This window comes from Fukomys damarensis, unplaced genomic scaffold (genome assembly GCF_012274545.1).
Source record: "Fukomys damarensis isolate Sample0158 unplaced genomic scaffold, DMR_v1.0_HiC HiC_scaffold_36, whole genome shotgun sequence".
NCBI classification, from domain to species: domain Eukaryota; kingdom Metazoa; phylum Chordata; class Mammalia; order Rodentia; family Bathyergidae; genus Fukomys; species Fukomys damarensis.
Genome location: NW_022900948.1, coordinates 18477757 through 18493983, shown reverse-complemented (window position 1 = coordinate 18493983; position 16227 = coordinate 18477757). Strand labels below are relative to the sequence as shown.

Genomic DNA, 16227 nt, shown 5'->3' with positions numbered 1-16227 from the left:
TAGGGAGTTTTTTATTCATCTTTGTCTCTTAACATCTTCCAGTTCACTAATTCTTTTATCTAAAACTACTGATTATTTCATCAGGTATTTTGTTTTCTTTTAGATTATTTCTTTTTAGGTTTTTACATACTGGGCAGTTTGTCATTCTTGCCTGTTCATAGTTTATTGCTATTGCTTTAAAATTCCAGTCAGTTCCTACTTTTTACCTCCAGTGTGAGAATTCTTTCCTATTGTGGAGAGCAAGTAGCACTCTGAGGATTGTCTTTGATAATGGTTGAACAAATTCCTGTGTGGGGGTTGTACACCTTTTCTCAAAGTGCATCTCTTTTGGGAGTTCTGGAGATTTATGGAATATTCACTATGGAACAATTTCACATTTGCATTTTCCTGGCTTCCCAGTCTATGCGGGAGCCTGTTTCAAGTCCTTAACTCTCAAACTTGAGGCCTGAGTCCTAAGCTTCCAACACTATTGATGATTGAAAATTACAACCCTAAAATCCCACATCAGGTTCTTTATCCCGCTCTCTCTGAGTTCTGCTAGTGTTTCTGGGATGTAGAAGTTTTATTCATCTACTGCTTAAATTAACAAGGGTGGAAAATGAATATAGTTGTGCATTGTAGTCAGCAGGATTGCATATACAGTGGTGGTCCCAGAAGTTTATAATGGAGGGCTGGGAAGCAGTGGAGAGTACAGTACTTGCCTAGCATGAGTGAAGCTTGAGTTCCTTCCCCAGAACCAGGAATAAAAGACTAATAGAGCCGAAAAGTTCATGTCACCTAGTGGCACTGAAGCCATCATAAAGTCATAGTGCAACACATTTCTCTCATGTATGTGGTGATGCTGGTGTAAGCAAACCTACACATTTCTAGTTGTATAAAAATACAGCACATACAATTATGTACAGCACATAATACTTGATAATAAATGTTACTGATTTATGTATTTAGTGGGCTCTAGTTATTAATAGTGTGCACCTCATAAATTTTACTATAAAAGAGTATGCTGGTAGCAGCCTCGTAACAGCTCATACTACTGTATCTCTTGATTTCATCAAGAAGCCAAGCATGATTGACTGACACCTTATAAGTTTGTGTGAGTGCAGTGATGTTTGTTCACACAGTGATGGAATGATGTATTTCTCAGAGTATATCCCTGTCATTAAGTGACCCTTGACTGTGTATTGAATTATTACAGGAATCACTTGTAAAAACACAAGAGCTTATATTAGAAATCCAGCCAGAACCAGAGCAGCGCTATTCTGTTTTTCCCACCTACACTGTATCGTTTCTATTTCTATGCTGTCTCATTATGAGCTATTTCTGTAATTTGAGTTTCTCTTTTCTCCTTGCTCATGGCTGTCCTAACCTGTTTTTGTGTCAGTCAACATGCTGAATAAAGACCCTTTAATAAGAGTGTCTGGTTGGCCTAGAGTGGATTCATTATTAATCTTAGATGGAATTGTTATATAAAATAAGGGAGCTTGGTTATATATGGTGAAAGGGCTCCATCCAGACCATAGAGGTAACCATGTTCCCTTCGGAAAATTTCAAGACTGAAGGGTTGTGCCTTTCTGGTGCAGAAGTTGCAACAGTTTAGAGCTTTAAGCAGTTTGTGGGCTACTGCAGATGGATACTGCTCCATTTAATTGTTTCTTTAGCAGAATGTGGCTAGACTAGATATCCAAATTAATCTGTCTCAACTATTGACATTGTTTTGCTCCTGCTCTATGGTATCTCATAAGCAGCTAGTGTTGCAGTAATGGTTCTCTTACTATCTACTTCCTGAAACTTTGGCCTCAGTCAGGTATCTATCTGCAGATCTGTTCTGTTCTCTTAAGATATTAAATAGGCTTCTCCACATCATAGATTTAAAGTTTTCATGAATTTTTCTTTTTACCAGTGGGCTATCATTATTCTGTTATCTTTTACATTGTATAATAGTTGGATAGTGCACAGTGGTAGTGAGTGGGGAATTATATATATCGATCATTCTGTTCTCTTGCTATTTCTGTGTTTTATATGATCAAAAGAGGTTTAAGAATGTGTTTGTTAAGCCTAGGACAGTGCTGGTTGCTAGGCTTCTAGGAACTCCAGAACAGGGGAGAGTGACATATTCTTTGGATTTGTTTATTTAGTTCTGATGAAACCCAATTCCTATTAATTATTATGGCTTGTTGTGTTTTATCAAGAAATGTATTTCTTTAAAAGCCATTCCCATTTTGGAGAATGTAAAAATTTTATTTTGGATACTTTTCTCATGTGTGTTTTGGCTGTCTGGCTCATATATCTGTCTCCATTGTTGTAGGGACAAGCTTTGGGGGGCCTGTGTCTCCATTCTGGCTCTCCTGCCTCGAGTCCTCAGGCTGATGCTACAGAGCCTGCGGGTGAACAGAGTTGGGCCTGAAGAGCTCCCTGTTATTGGCCAGCTGCTGCGCCTGCTGCTTCAGCACGCTCCCCTCAGGACTCACATGTTGACAAATGCCATCTTGGTGCAGCAGATCATCAAGAATATCACTGTAAGAAGCGTGTTGCCTAGGCATTTGTATTGTCAGTCTGTAGTAGGTTCATGGAAAGGTGGGGGGCTGCTTTTAGGAAGGAGGGTTCCTGTGCATAGACTGACGCCTGGAATTAAGCCCAGTGTGGTGTTCTCAGAGCTTCCCTTACTGTCTAGGTCCTGCCTCCAATTTAACCAAGGGGTTGCCTCATGATTCCACAGCCATTAAGAAAAATAAAGTCTTAAAATACTGAAACTGAATGAAGTGGTACTGGGCATTTTGGTTGGAAAAGGTACAGGCATCAGAGGTCGTTCCCTACCTATACTCTGATTAGACTTCTTTATTGCTTAATTATGATAGCCTGACAAGATTTTTTTTTTTTTCTTATCTAGTCAAGCATGTTTTTCTATCTATACAAATGGGAATAATGCCATTTTTTGCATGCTTTTGGGTTTTGGCAGTCATTTAATGGGATTATCCAAATAAGGTGTTTAAAGCATGTGACACTAAGTGCTTGCTGTTAAGTATCACTTCAGGCTAATTTCTAATCATTAGTAAGATACATTAGTAAGATAAAATCAGAAGCAGGCAGTTGAGCAACAGCCTCTAGCTTTGCCTACTAAGTGGCTTTCTGCCTTTGGCTCTGTCTTTTGGAGGGAAGCTTTGTTAGATTCCTTGGTGTTTTGGGTTTGAAAGGATTAAATAGATGTTTTGTATAAATGTTTGGGGGTTTTCACTGACATATATATAGTCACAATTTGGAGTAATGGAGCTTTTTTACATGCTTGTAATGTAAGTGTTCATTCTGAATTGTTGAGTCGTCTTTGTAGAAGAACTAGAAATAGCAGTGGAAATATTTAACAAATAGTGGAATGGAAGATTCCCAGATTGGAGAATCATCCTACTTCTGTAAAAGGATTAACAGAAATTGTAGGTTGGCCCTGTAGAATGACTCAAAGTTGATGGTAGTGCACAGAACTTGTAAGACTAGAATGCCCAGGGGAGGGGAAAAGGAGTGTAGAGATTGTGAAATGTCCAATATGCACAGGAGGGAACAGACTCACAAAGAAACTGGTAATACTTTAGAATATAACAAAAGATTTCTCAGGCTCCCCCTGCTGTGGTCATACCAATTTTAATAGAAGAGTTCCCTTTTTCTTGACAGACTTCTTGTAATTTATAGATAGTGATACTTTTGCCTATTCTTTAAGAATCAGTTAGGTGTGAAAATGCTACTGGGTGGCATAATGACTTGAGTATAATTCTGATATTATTCTTTTCTCTGCAGACAATGAAGAGTGGTGGTGTTCAAGAGCAGTGGCTCACAGACTTACATTACTGCTTCAGTGTGTATATCACTGGGCATCCCCAGGGGCCTAGTGCATTGAATACAGTGTATTGAAGAGGCCCTGTGGTACCTCCTGTTTGAAATTGTTTATTCACATCTACCTTATTTTGGAGAGAGACTGGTGTAATAGATGTTTGTCATTAAAAGCTAAACTTTTCAAGTAGTTGTTTGTGAACTTTCCTTTGCATGTAGTAGGAAAATAATGCTTGGGACACCCCACTGGTGCTCAGGCTGGCATCCTGAACTAGTACATGGTTACAAGTAGTAAAGCACTTTGGATTTCATAGGAACTAGATATTTACAAAATAACAGTGATACGCTGGTATCTTGTGCATTTATCAACCACTTAGCTGAATCTTTGTGATGCCATCTAGGTAAACCTATTCTTTGTGTTTTCATAATTTTGAAAATAACAACTATTAAACTAAAAGTCAAGGTAATTAAATTAGGTAAACACTTTACTGTTTCCTATTACTGTTACTAAAGGGGTGGTACTAATCTTAAGAAAATGGAAATGACTCTAAAAGTATTTATGAGCCTAATGCCACTATCTACATTTCTTTCATAGCTTTACCCTTAAAAATGTGAAATAACCCATACTCACTGAATTTTTATTTAAACAAGCTTTCTTAGGTAGAATATGTAGTCTTCCCTGTCAGTAGGAATGGTACCTTGAGAAGATCGCTTACCTTGCAGTTTGGTAGGAAAGTACAAGTGGGCTGTTGAACCCTGAGCTGGCACCTTGCTGCATGAGTGGTTTGGCTTAGAAGACCTGCCTAATTCCTTGATGCTGTGATGCTCCTCGTGTGCTCAGCAGTGAGAACACCATTTGGAAGAGGACCTAGCCACTGGCTGTAGACTTCGACTAATGTGGGCAGTGAAAAACGTAAGGAATCAAGGGGATACCTGTGGTCTTCTGACAGTTTCTAAATGCAAACATTGGGTCCTGATTCTGATCTGAAATTTAAAGCTGATAGTGTTGGAAGAGAGGGTAAGGCATCTGTCATGATATTTGTTACAGTAGATAATCAGGAAAAGGGTAACGGTGGCTGCTGTGGGACAGGCTCATCGCACACATTTAGGCGTACGCTCGAGCCCAGAAACCAGGCCCATACCAGCTACCTGTCAGAATTCTGAACCTAGAAGACCCTTCAGTGCTCACATTCTTAGTTCTACTTACTTTAATTACCAGGTTTCATTTCCAGCCATGCTGAGGTGAAGGCATGCATACAGGCAGTCTGCTGGAGCATAGTCTGTCACAGTCTTTTCAGTGCAGGCTTACATGATTTACAACAGTACTGTGTAAGAACAGAGTGTAAACAGTTGAATATTTTGAGTTGTTACCACATTTTCAGGGTAATAAGTCCTTCGCCATGGTTCTAAAATGTTCCCAAGAAGTAAAAGACAATTCACCAAGAATCAGAACTCTGCACTAGCTATTCCAGTCTTCCTCCACAAGCAGTCAAAGCTTTGGTTTGTTTTTTGATTGAGTAGCTGATTGCAGATTATAAGAAAAGTTCTTTGATCTTCCAGCGTTCTCAAGGAGATGTATATACTGCAAGTTGCTCACTGTTAAAAATAAATACCAAATAGACTTCAGGTTATTACTTTTAATACTGAAGAGAAAGGTCCCATTGGTAAGGGTATATAGATTTAGGTTTGAGCTATTCCTGTTTTCAAATGAGATGGGCCACTTTGCTCTAGAGGCAGGATAGCTTACTAGATTTACATTTTTTCTCATTTCAAAGATAGTGATGTCACTTCAGGAAAGAACCTGGATTGGGAAGAGTCAGGTGTTTGAGAAGCTGGAACTGAAACCTGTGTCCTCAGTCTACATGGAATAATGAATACACCTTTCTCTGCATGTGTCTCACATAACACATACTTAACATATATACAACACATACTGTAATTCCCCTTATGCCATATACTTAAGTCTGTTCCAGAAAATAGGTATATTGGAAAAGTATTGAGATCCTGAAGGATAACAGGCTGGTGGCAAACAATGGATTTGGGGGACTTTTTATGACCTTGAAATAAATTTATAGGATACCACTGGAAACAGTAGTGATATACTTTGACAAATGAGGGTACTGCGGTCTGAAATGACTGGGGAGCTTGCTGAAGCCATGTTGCTGTATTTTGCCCTAACCTGTGGACCATAACAAAGAGGAAAAGTGAATAGTTTTAAAAGAAAATGTGCCTTAAAATAATTACTGCTTTTAGACCTTGGGCATGTTTTTTGGCTCTTTTAAGTGGGACTGAGCCCATGCTAAGCAAGTGCTTTACCACTGCACTACATTCCCACCTCCTCTTAAATTTTATTTGAGATAATATCTTGGCCAAGTTTCCAGGCTGGCTTTGAACTTGTGCTACTCCTGCCTCAGCCTCTTGGGTAGCTAGGGTTACATCTGTGCAGCTCCGCTGTACCTTCACTGTATCTTGAATTGTCCCAGGGGGTGGACCATTACAGTACTACTCACTTAAGCTTAGTAAATTCCATTCACTAAAATGGAAATTTAAAGAGAATTCTTTTTATTTTTAAAGAGATAGGCCCAGGATATATGTGTGTATCTGTCAATGAAAGGCTATATTCATAATCTTTTGAAGATAGTTTTCAGGGTAGGTATAGCAGAGATTGATTATCTGTCACCTGAATGTTTGTAGATCAAGAGCCCACAGAGGCTGTTTTCCTGTCTTTCTCATTTAACCTTCATGTTAGAGAAACTTTCCTAGTGTGTAAGGTAGGAACGACCTTATTTGAACATCTGTAGTGTGTCACACGATTTTCTAAAATGAAATAGGACAGCAAAATCAGAAAATCATTGACTACTGAATTCTCAAGGTAAAAAATGAGCTTTTAAAAATTCAAGTTAAAGACAAAAGTTAATGCTCTTTCCTTTTCCATTCAGTCTGTTATCTGTGATTCCATGTTTCAGAAACCTGACATCTAAGTTAGGCTATTTCTTCATTTATACTTATTTTTGTCAAAATATAATAGACAAACTATTAGCTAGCAGGTCTATCTGACCAACTTTATTGATGCTTAATAAGGGTGAGATTGGCCCCAGCAACACCTGTGCTCCCCCAAATTCAGGGTTGGGGAAGATTCTGTTTTATCCTTGTCCTATTCCAAGCCAGTCAGAAATATGTCTGACAAGTTGATTGTTCATATGAAGTCGTAAGAAACCACTAAGTTTCTGAATTTGCTTTGTCCTCTCACTAAAAAAATGTTTATGCTTCTAAACATCTTCATTTTTAAAGATCTCTGATAGTTTCACAGTCTATTTTATACTAATATTTAATTATCTCAGTGACGCTTTTCTGCTAAGTATATCGGACAGTTCTGGTACAAAGAAGGTTTTTACATAGCAGCTTGGATTCCTTTGGAAGTTTCTAACTTCCCTAGCCACCACTCCCTGATTAACCTCTCTGTTACATGAGTTACCCAACTCTCATTAAAGATTTGGCAGTAATTACTCTGTCCCCCACATCAGGTTTTCCCCTCATCAAAAACTAAATGAATGTTAAAGTTCATGCTGACAGCCCTTGTTCACCTTGCCAGCTGCACTCCATCCCTGCAAGATAAGCATGTGGATCAGGGAGAGGGGGGGCAGCATGTTGCCATAGCCACCCATGAGCTACACTGGGCCTGGCATTAGCTGCTGACAGCGTTGAACTTATCACCCACTTTTAAAGCCAGTGTGAAGGAAGGAGGCCCCAAGTAAAACTCTTGTCTTGTGGCTGAAAAGAAGGTTCCCTGAGCTGTGTGAATCACAACGTGAGCCACTGTATCACTGGGCCTGAGGGGAATGTGCTAGCCCTGTTCTGTTTATGGTGCTCTTCCTATCTTTGGCGAAGAGACAGGATATCTTCTGTGACACAAGAATGGGACAAGGGTTCCCAATGAATTCCTTTGAAGAAACATTTTCACTTCATTATGTGAACAAGTATGTAAAAGTGTTCAATGTTAACTACGATTTACTTCTACAAGAGGTAATGTTAATAGTTTTTAGTTGTGGAAAATAATGTGCCTCTTCTGGAGATAGACACTGCAGTAATAAACCTATGAAAAAGATATGTACAGGTACAAATTCCCAATGCTGAATATGATCATAATGTATACCTAAAATGTACCAATAAAGTTAATTAAAAAAACCAATGGAAGAAGGATAAAAACATGCATACATGAGGATTTGAAAGCCCTGGCTATCTGTGTTCTGTCTTCCACGTCTGCAGTGAATCAAAAACAAAATCTTTTGCCAGAACAGTGGCTGCCTTACCTGAATTGAGACGCAGCACAGCAGGGGGTCTTGATCTTGGGGGATGATATACTTTCCCTTCTTGAGAACAACCTAAAATCAATAACAGTCATCTATCGTTGACTCATGATAGCTGTGGCCTGACCAAGTTCTGAATTCCTTATTGAGGTAAGGGCTTGAGTTTGCAGGTGTCTGCCAGGATATATTAGGTGTGTGGAAACGGGTTGAGTATCCCATCTCTGAAATGCTCATGACCAGACGTTTTAGATTTTGGAGATTATTGTTTTGGGATTTGGGGATGTTGCATACACTTAGCTGGTTTAATCTAAAAATCTGAAGTACTCTAGAGTCTAAAACATTCCAAACACCAACATGTTGTATTAGATCTTTTTAAAGATTCCTTGGCTCAGTGTTTCGCAGTTGGGAGCTAGCCAGATTTGTTCTTTGCTTGAGGGCATTTGGATGGGTTCTTTCCGAACCGAAAACGTTTCCATTTATAGCAGTTGATCTGCTGAACAAGTATTTACTGGCATGGTTGGGACTTGGGCATTCTCACAGATGAGCAACCCTGTGCTATCCCAGCACAGGAAAGGTCAGAGTGAGGCAGAGAGGGTCTGAATCTAGACTCATCCACATGGAAAGTGTAAGGGAGTGGGCAGCCATACGAAGGTTTGAGAGGCTTAGATAGGCTTTTAGCCATGGAGCCCAGAAGAGAATCTTGGCTGGAAGGCTACCTGGGCTGAGATGCTAAAATGTCTCATCAAACTAATTCTAACCCAGAATTGTTAAGAGGTACTAATTGGAGTACTGAGCATCATCCTGCTTCTCAGAAGTTCTGCTTATGGGAGGTTTGTTTGCCCAATGTAATTAGGCCCTATTTCAAATCTTACTTTCTGGGTGTGCTTGTCATAAACTACAAAGTGCCTAAAAGAACATTTACCGTAGATCTGCTTGAGCACTGAGTGCTTGGTGGACTTTGTGCCCGAGATGCCCTTGGATGGACTCCTGGGAGTCCTGCTTAGTGAGGTGGTCTTTGGGAGTTTAAGTGCCAGTTCCTTCCTCCAAACCTGTAGGAGCAATGCCATACACCTTCGCTCCCATCTGTCCATGTCTCTAGCTCCGAGCTGCTTCTGGTGCAGAAGGTGGGACAGGTGCTTCCTGAGCTGATAGCTGGTGGGGTCAGAGGAGAGGAGAGCTTTCAGATAACAGGACTGAACACCAGATTTCTTTCAGGTTTCTACAAACTATAGGAATAGTATTTGCCAAACAACTGAGAAATTCATTCAAGCTTCCATTCCTAATTTAAGAGGCAGGATGTGGAATGTTTTGTATTTTCCCATTGTAAAATACTTCCTGACCTGGCAAGTGTCTTCCCTACTCTGCTCTGTGGGGAGCAGGCATTGATCAGGGTGTTAGCTGAGGCTGGAAGATTCAATTTTCAGTGGGCCCAGCTTCCACCCAGCCAGCTGTGGGATGGAGACTGAGTATGTCCAGAGAACACAGTGATCTTCAGGTCAGAGGAGCAGTCCCCATTCTCCCATTTCCTGGAGGATACACACTCCTGGTTTGTGAGGAATCCTAACATGCCCACTAGTGCCAGCCACTGGCTCAGGGCTCAGGGCTCAGGACCCAGCTCATCCTTGCTTATTCATCTCAGAAAGCTAGAGAGAAGAAAGTAGATCCCATAGAATAAAGTGTTTTATGCAGCAGCTTTCCAGGTTAGCTTGTCTAGTGTCTGGTTTCAATTTTTAAAAGTCAAGCCTTAATTGGTAATAAAACTCAGAATTTTAAGATTAAGTTTCATTTTCTTGAAGACCAAGATTCAGTGCACTCACCCCATCCTTGCCTATTTTCCAGCAACCTTTCTCCATCCTGGAAATGTCCCCTATAAAGAGCCTGTACTTATTGAGCACTTAAATACCAAAACCCTGTCCACTACCCTAGCCCTCACTGCTCCTTAGGTTTGGTGTCAGACATACTTTTCCAGAACAGCATTGAAAAATATAAAATGGGGAATATAATTAAAACATAACAGGGCTGGGGATTTAGCTCAATGGTTCCACTGCCTACAAGTGCAAGGTCCAGAGTTCGATCCCTGGTGGAAAAAAAAAAAAATTATAACAATCAGTGAAAGTGCTTTTACCATCACCAGGTGCAGTGTTCCACAATGGTGGCATTCCAGAAAACAGGGAGTCAGTGTCCCCAGAATTCAGAAATGCACAATGGTGCAGCCAGAGGTGCTTTCCAGATGGGTGCACCAGACTGTGAGCCCAGTGTTCTTGGTGGGAGTGAGTGAAGGCTCATTTGCTACTCCGGACACTTACTGACAGCATCTGTCAGCTTCTGACTCTTCAAAGGAGTCAAATTACAGACAGCCTGAGAGAGAGGCATTTTAGTTAGGAAGCAGCTATGGAGCCTCATGAGATAACCTTGCTGCTTGTTTAGATCTCAGGTTTCAGACAAAATACTTAACAGAAAGTTCCTCTAGATGGTAACCAGTGCATGTCCTGCATAACGACCCAAGGAAGGGGAGCAATGGCTATTCCCATCTGGGGCTTCAGAGGGAGCTGCCTTGGCTCAAAGTTGGTACCTGGCACCTCCCAGCTCTGGTGTAAGGAAGTTGATCTGATTCACCTTTTTGTGCTTCATTTTCCTCCTGTGGAATAGGAATAGGTTCAGCACCTACCTAACAGATTACTGTGAGAAATACATGAATTCATTTCTGTAAAGCTACTTTGCACAGTGCCTGGCACAAATGCCCAATAAATATTAACTGCTAGTATGAATGCTAGAAGTAAGAACAGCACACCCCCACTCTGAGATTGTGTGTGTGTGTACTCTCCAGGCAGCCCTTCAGCCTACTCTCAGACAAGGCACAGGAGGCTGCATCCATTGCCCTTATCTTGACCACAGCAAAAACCCACTTTACATATAATGTAAAAGAAACTCCCCAAGATGTGAGTCAGAGGTTCAAGTGCTGGGCCTGTACCTCAAAGAGAAGTTATTTTTCCTCTGAGTCGTTTGGTTGTCTTAAAAAAATGGAAACACAAATCCCCATCATGACTGCTTCTAGTGTGGCTGGGAGATCACATGAGCACAAGCAGACACGAGGACACAGTTTTCAAAGGCTGTACAAGCAAGAGCCAGGGCACTGGTTTTGAGTGAGACGGTTTTTGCCAAGCTATATTCCCACAGACCTCTCATTCGGGACTTCTCAAGAACGGATCTGCTTTCTGCCAGTGGTAGTGTTCTCGTGGCCTGTTTTTCTACTGACAGGCCTTGATGCTTGGCACACTTGGCCATGTAATGATGCACTCGCTTTGTCCCCTATTTCCCTCTCCCCAAGATGGAAGCCATAGAACTCCCTCCCACCTTTGGTGATGGGTCTGACTCTTCTTTGGGAACTGTCATCACTGTAAGGCCTGATCTATGAGATACACAAAAACTTGGAGCAAAGAACCTTCCAGTCTTCCCAAGAGTTGTCTCCATAGTGGAGGTGTCTTTCTCTACCATCCTGGGACACTGACCCAATCTTTTAGGACAGCTACTACCCTAATTCCCAATGTCTGTCCTACATTTTAAGCTTGATTAGATGCTCAGACAATTTACATAATAAATTTCAGCTATTCAATCCACTATATCTAGGCCTGGTTCAGGTATCTGGAATATGACTAATTTGTAGGTAGTAAAGACATAAAAACAAAAAGTCTTATGTGTGCTTACCTTGGGGTTTATGAAGTATAAATGAATTCCAGCAACCTATCATCTAAACAGGACATGTGCAGCCAATTGTTAAATCCTATTTTACTGATGAAGAAACGGGAGGGAGGGGGATTTCCCCAATTCAGACAACCTGGTAGAGCTATACTGGAATCCCACACTTCGTGATTACAAACCAGGGCTTTTTCCTTCATCCCATACTATTCTGGGTACATACCCATCTTTCTGGGCAAAAACACTGTACACATAGTTTACACTGTACAGTGTAAATCACTAGGATGTACAGGTGTGGATTTCACAGGCTGGCTCTGTGAGATTGGGCATGGCATTCACTGGGAAGACATCAAAGCATACAAGGGTATCTTAACCATCAAAGAACCGGAGATGCCACTGCACCTCTTCCTACCTTCGCCAAGCACGCTGGATGACTGTGGCTGCCTTGTTCTTTTTGCGAAACAGCTCTTTCCTACTTCTTTCTCTGTGGATTATCTGCAGCCGGAGCTCTACAGGGAGAAGGTCAATATTCACACTCTGCCCAGAGAGGAGACCAGGCGCTGGATCAGTCTCCTTAGATACCTGAATGTTCTCAGTTAGGGTTGATGGCCCCAACTTCCTGGCTCCTGACCTCATTTCCTTTGTGCACTCTGGTAAATCCCCTCCTGTGATCTTTTCTTGTGTTATTTTGTTTCTTGGTGTGCAGTGGTGGAGAGGAGTCTGCCCAGCATGGACCACCTCCGCCCTGGCACTGCCAGGCCGGCTTGACCCAGCTGGGGAGCACCTTCCTCTGAGCTCCTGAGTGCGCGTTTTCTGGGGGGCACTTCTGGCCTTGGGTGCCGAGTCATGCCGCCTGCTGGGCTTCCCATGCCCATCCTGAGGTGGAAGGCTTGCAGCTGCACGGCCAGGGTCCTCTCCTGTGTCACCAGGCCCAGCCCCCCTGACAGAGGAGGGCTGCTTCAACACGCCTTTCCCCTTCTCACACCGATGCTGGCCAGCTGTCTCACCTCTGGACTTCTCAACAGAGGCGACTCCTGAGTACCAGTCTCCACCACTGCCTTCACTGGGTCTGATGTGGACACAGGCAGAGTGGCCTTTAGGATGTTCCCTGGATGTTTCTTGGGGAGACAAAAGGGAAAAATTGTTATGGTCCAAAACTGACATAGTAGGGCAATTATGCTTGTTTGTTCACATTTTAAAAATAGACTTGTCGGGCCAGGGATTTAGCTCAGTGGTGCCGTTGTCCTGACTCACAAGCACAGGTCCAGAGTTTGATCCCTGGTGCCATAAAAAAATAAATAAAAATAGACTTGTCCTATAACAATTACAAGTAGAAAAAAACTGTTCAACTTCTCTTTCCAGCAGTATGATAGATGACCTGAAGGCCTTTACTAGTACCTAGAAATGCTGACAAAATGTTATGAACATCCCTTTAAAAGCACCATCATATCTTCAAGAAAAAAAAAGGCTTCTCTGGAGGCTGAAAACAAAGAAAAAACTGAAAATCAGAGTGGTAAATACATGAGCTTAAGCCACTGTCTAGGCAGGTGGTAACTGTGCAGTAGGCAACAGATGGTCTTATTAAATATCTGGTTGTGTTTTAACACTGAGGTAAGAACAGCAAATGAGACCTTGCCAGCAGAAAGTTAACTAGAACAAAGACCCTGTGAGAAGCCAGGGCTCCTGAAGAAATGATAGAGAAATGATAAGCCAGATCAAAACTGTGTTTGCCAGCGCTGGGAGATGACAGAAATTTGTTTCAGCCTAGATTCTCCCACGAGAACTTAACTATTAGGTTTGTTGGGTTTTTTTGTTTTGTTTTGTTTTTGGTACTGGGGATTGAACTCAGGACCTTGCACTTGCGAGGCAGGCACTGGACCACTAAGCTCAGTCCCCAGCCCTTCCCATAAGAACTTGAAACCAAGTCCTGTACCATGTGTGGGCTTGATATAGGTCTGCTCTTACTCCACAGGGGATAATAACGTAAGAACTGGTCCCAGGACAGTGCCGTCCCAGGATGCCTCAGAGGAGCAAAGGCTATGTTGTTCCTTTAGTGTGACATGCCCTCAACACAGGCAATTCAAAGGGGTCCTCTGAAAATGACTTCATAGTCAAAATTATAAAATCCATGAGGGCACAGTGTACCTTGAGCAGCAGTTAATGCACTCATAGTGGGATCAGATCTCCCAGAACTGCAGGGCACACATAACACTTGATTAAGCACACAAAAGAAATTCAAAATGAGAGAACATATATACTTGAAAAAAGAACTAAATAAAAAGATGGAAATAAAGTGGTTGTAGATGGAGAGGGGAGGAGGGGGTGAAGGGAGGGCAGAGACAAGGGGAAAAAATGAGAATCAAGACTTGTCATGTAGAGGTACAAGATCCCAACAATGAATGTAACTGTATATCCCTAAAATGTACCAATAAACTCAATTAAAGCTGAAAAAAAGAAATTAAAAAAAGAACTAAATATAACACATAAAATGAAAAACTTAGTTTCTATATAAAAGAGCAATGAAGAAACTTCTGATTTTGCAATGGCAGAACTGAGGCATACCCTCCACTGAAGACAAAAGAATGTCAAACAATATGAACAATCTGTATGAAGCCATCAAGGAAAGAAAAGGCAGGAAAGAAAAAATACAGTAACCAAGAGCTTGAAGATTCTGGTAACTCTGAAGAGCATTTCAGTTGCATTTTGAGCAACATATCCAAAAGTTTGGTGGACAAAACCTGCAGATCAGAACCTGCTAAGAAACATTCTTTTGGATTGAGATCCTGAAAGGCTATGCTGTAGGAGAGAAGGTGAACTGGTACTAGACTGACCTTTGCAGGGGCCTAGAGTTGCATCGTTTCATTTCTGGGAACAAGATTTATGTGACTTTGGATTGCTGGTGCTTTTGACTGCTCAAAGCCAATATAGATCTTATCTTGGAGAAACGAATATCATCTCAGCCCTCAAGTTATTTCTATACAATTTTATATTCAAATGTTCAGCATTTAACCAAATATATTCAGGCAGGTTGGGGAGGGGTCTGGCCAACAGAGAGAATAAATAATAAAACAGATACACAGGTTATCCAAATGTTTTCAGAAACAGACTTTAATCTTGAGTGTAAATAATCTAAGTCTGGTGTGATGACACATGTCCTAGCTCTTTGTGAGGCTGAAATAGAAAGATTTCAAGTTCAAGTTCTGCCTGGGCAACTCAGTGAGACCCTGTCTAAAAATAAAAAGGCGCCTGGTGTACTGTTCAGTGGTAGAGTGCCCTGGGATCATTCCCCAGTACCTCAAAAAAAGAGAACAAACCAGTTCTCTTCATGTGAAGAAAGGAGGTGGGTATAGAAAATGTACCCTCAGGGGGATAGGGTGGGAAAGGAGTACAAAATAGAAAGGAGTAAAAGAAGATACTACTCAAGCCTACCAAAATGGCAGGACCCCAAAACACTAGCAATAGCAAATGCTGGCAGGGATGTGGAGTATTTTGATTTAGTGCTAGTGGGAATACAAAATGGTATAGCCATTTGAGAGATAGTTTGGTACTTTCTCACAAAACTAATACACTCTTTCCATAAAATCCAACAGTCACATTCCTCGGAATTTACCCACCAGTGGTGTTGAGAATTTCAGTCTGCACACTTTGCACATGGACATTTATAGCACCTTTATATATAACAGCCCAAACTTTGAGGTGATCAAGATGTCCTTCAACAAGTGAACTGATTAATGTGTTACATCCAGATAATGGGCTATTATATAGCACTAGAAGGGAAAACTATCAAGCCACAAAAAAGACAGGGAGGAACATTAGGTGCTCATTACTAAGTGATAGAAGGTAGGGGCTGGGGATTTAGCTCAGTGGTTCCGCTGCCTACCTTGCAAGCACAAGGACCCAAGTTCGATCCCTGGTACCAAACAAGTGATAGAAGGTTCTGGAAAGGCCACATAGTATATGATTCCAATTATATGACATTCTGTAAGAGGCAAAATTATGGACTCAATGATAAAGATAAGTTATTGCCAGGGGCTAGGAAAGGGAGGGTTGAATACGTGGAACACAGTGGTTTTTTGGGGTGGTGAAACTACACTGTATGATACTATAGTTGTGAGTCCATGTGATTACACATTTGTTCTGTCTTGGATAGGCTGAGTTTGAGATGCATTTATGACATCGAAATAAGGACATAAATACCTGAATATATGTAGTGGAACAAGGAAGAGTGGTCAGGAAGTTTTTGGCATGAAGGAGCTAAGTGAATTTGCTGCCCCAGCTACTGTGCACGTGTCCACTGTAAAGACTTGATTTTAGGGCTGGGGATTTAGCTCAGCAGTTCCACCACCTGCCTTGCAAGCTCAAGGACACGAGTCGATCCCTGGTACCAAAAAAAAAAAAAAAAAAGATT

The 16227-nt window shown here is 41.4% G+C and overlaps 2 protein-coding genes across 11 annotated transcripts in view; one reads left to right on the top strand and one right to left on the bottom strand.

Annotated features, from left to right (window-relative positions):
* Nucleotides 1-4056, top strand: part of Tex10 (testis expressed 10) — a 51951-nt gene extending 47895 nt beyond the window's left edge. For 2 of the 3 annotated variants that reach the window (XM_010614366.3, XM_010614367.3), the window contains exons 14-15: nt 2306-2516; nt 3784-4056. In XM_010614366.3, the coding sequence (XP_010612668.1) occupies nt 2306-2516; nt 3784-3897 (325 nt within the window). In that variant the 3' untranslated portion in view covers nt 3898-4056. The remainder of the gene's footprint in view (nt 1-2305; nt 2517-3783) is intronic. The other variant, XM_010614368.3, reaches the window with a different exon arrangement.
* Nucleotides 4057-4109: 53 nt separating this feature from the next.
* Nucleotides 4110-16227, bottom strand: part of Invs (inversin) — a 137021-nt gene continuing 124903 nt past the window's right edge. For 5 of the 8 annotated variants that reach the window (XM_010614358.3, XM_010614357.3, XM_033759099.1 and 2 more), the window contains 4 exons: nt 12232-12937; nt 9046-9275; nt 8127-8198; nt 4110-5412 (listed from right to left, as the gene is read on the bottom strand). In XM_010614358.3, the coding sequence (XP_010612660.1) occupies nt 5306-5412; nt 8127-8198; nt 9046-9275; nt 12232-12937 (1115 nt within the window). In that variant the 3' untranslated portion in view covers nt 4110-5305. Of the gene's footprint in view, nt 5413-8126; nt 8199-9045; nt 9276-10739; nt 10762-12231; nt 12938-16227 lie in introns of those variants that run through there. The other 3 variants (XM_010614364.2, XM_019206106.2, XM_010614363.3) reach the window with 2 other exon arrangements.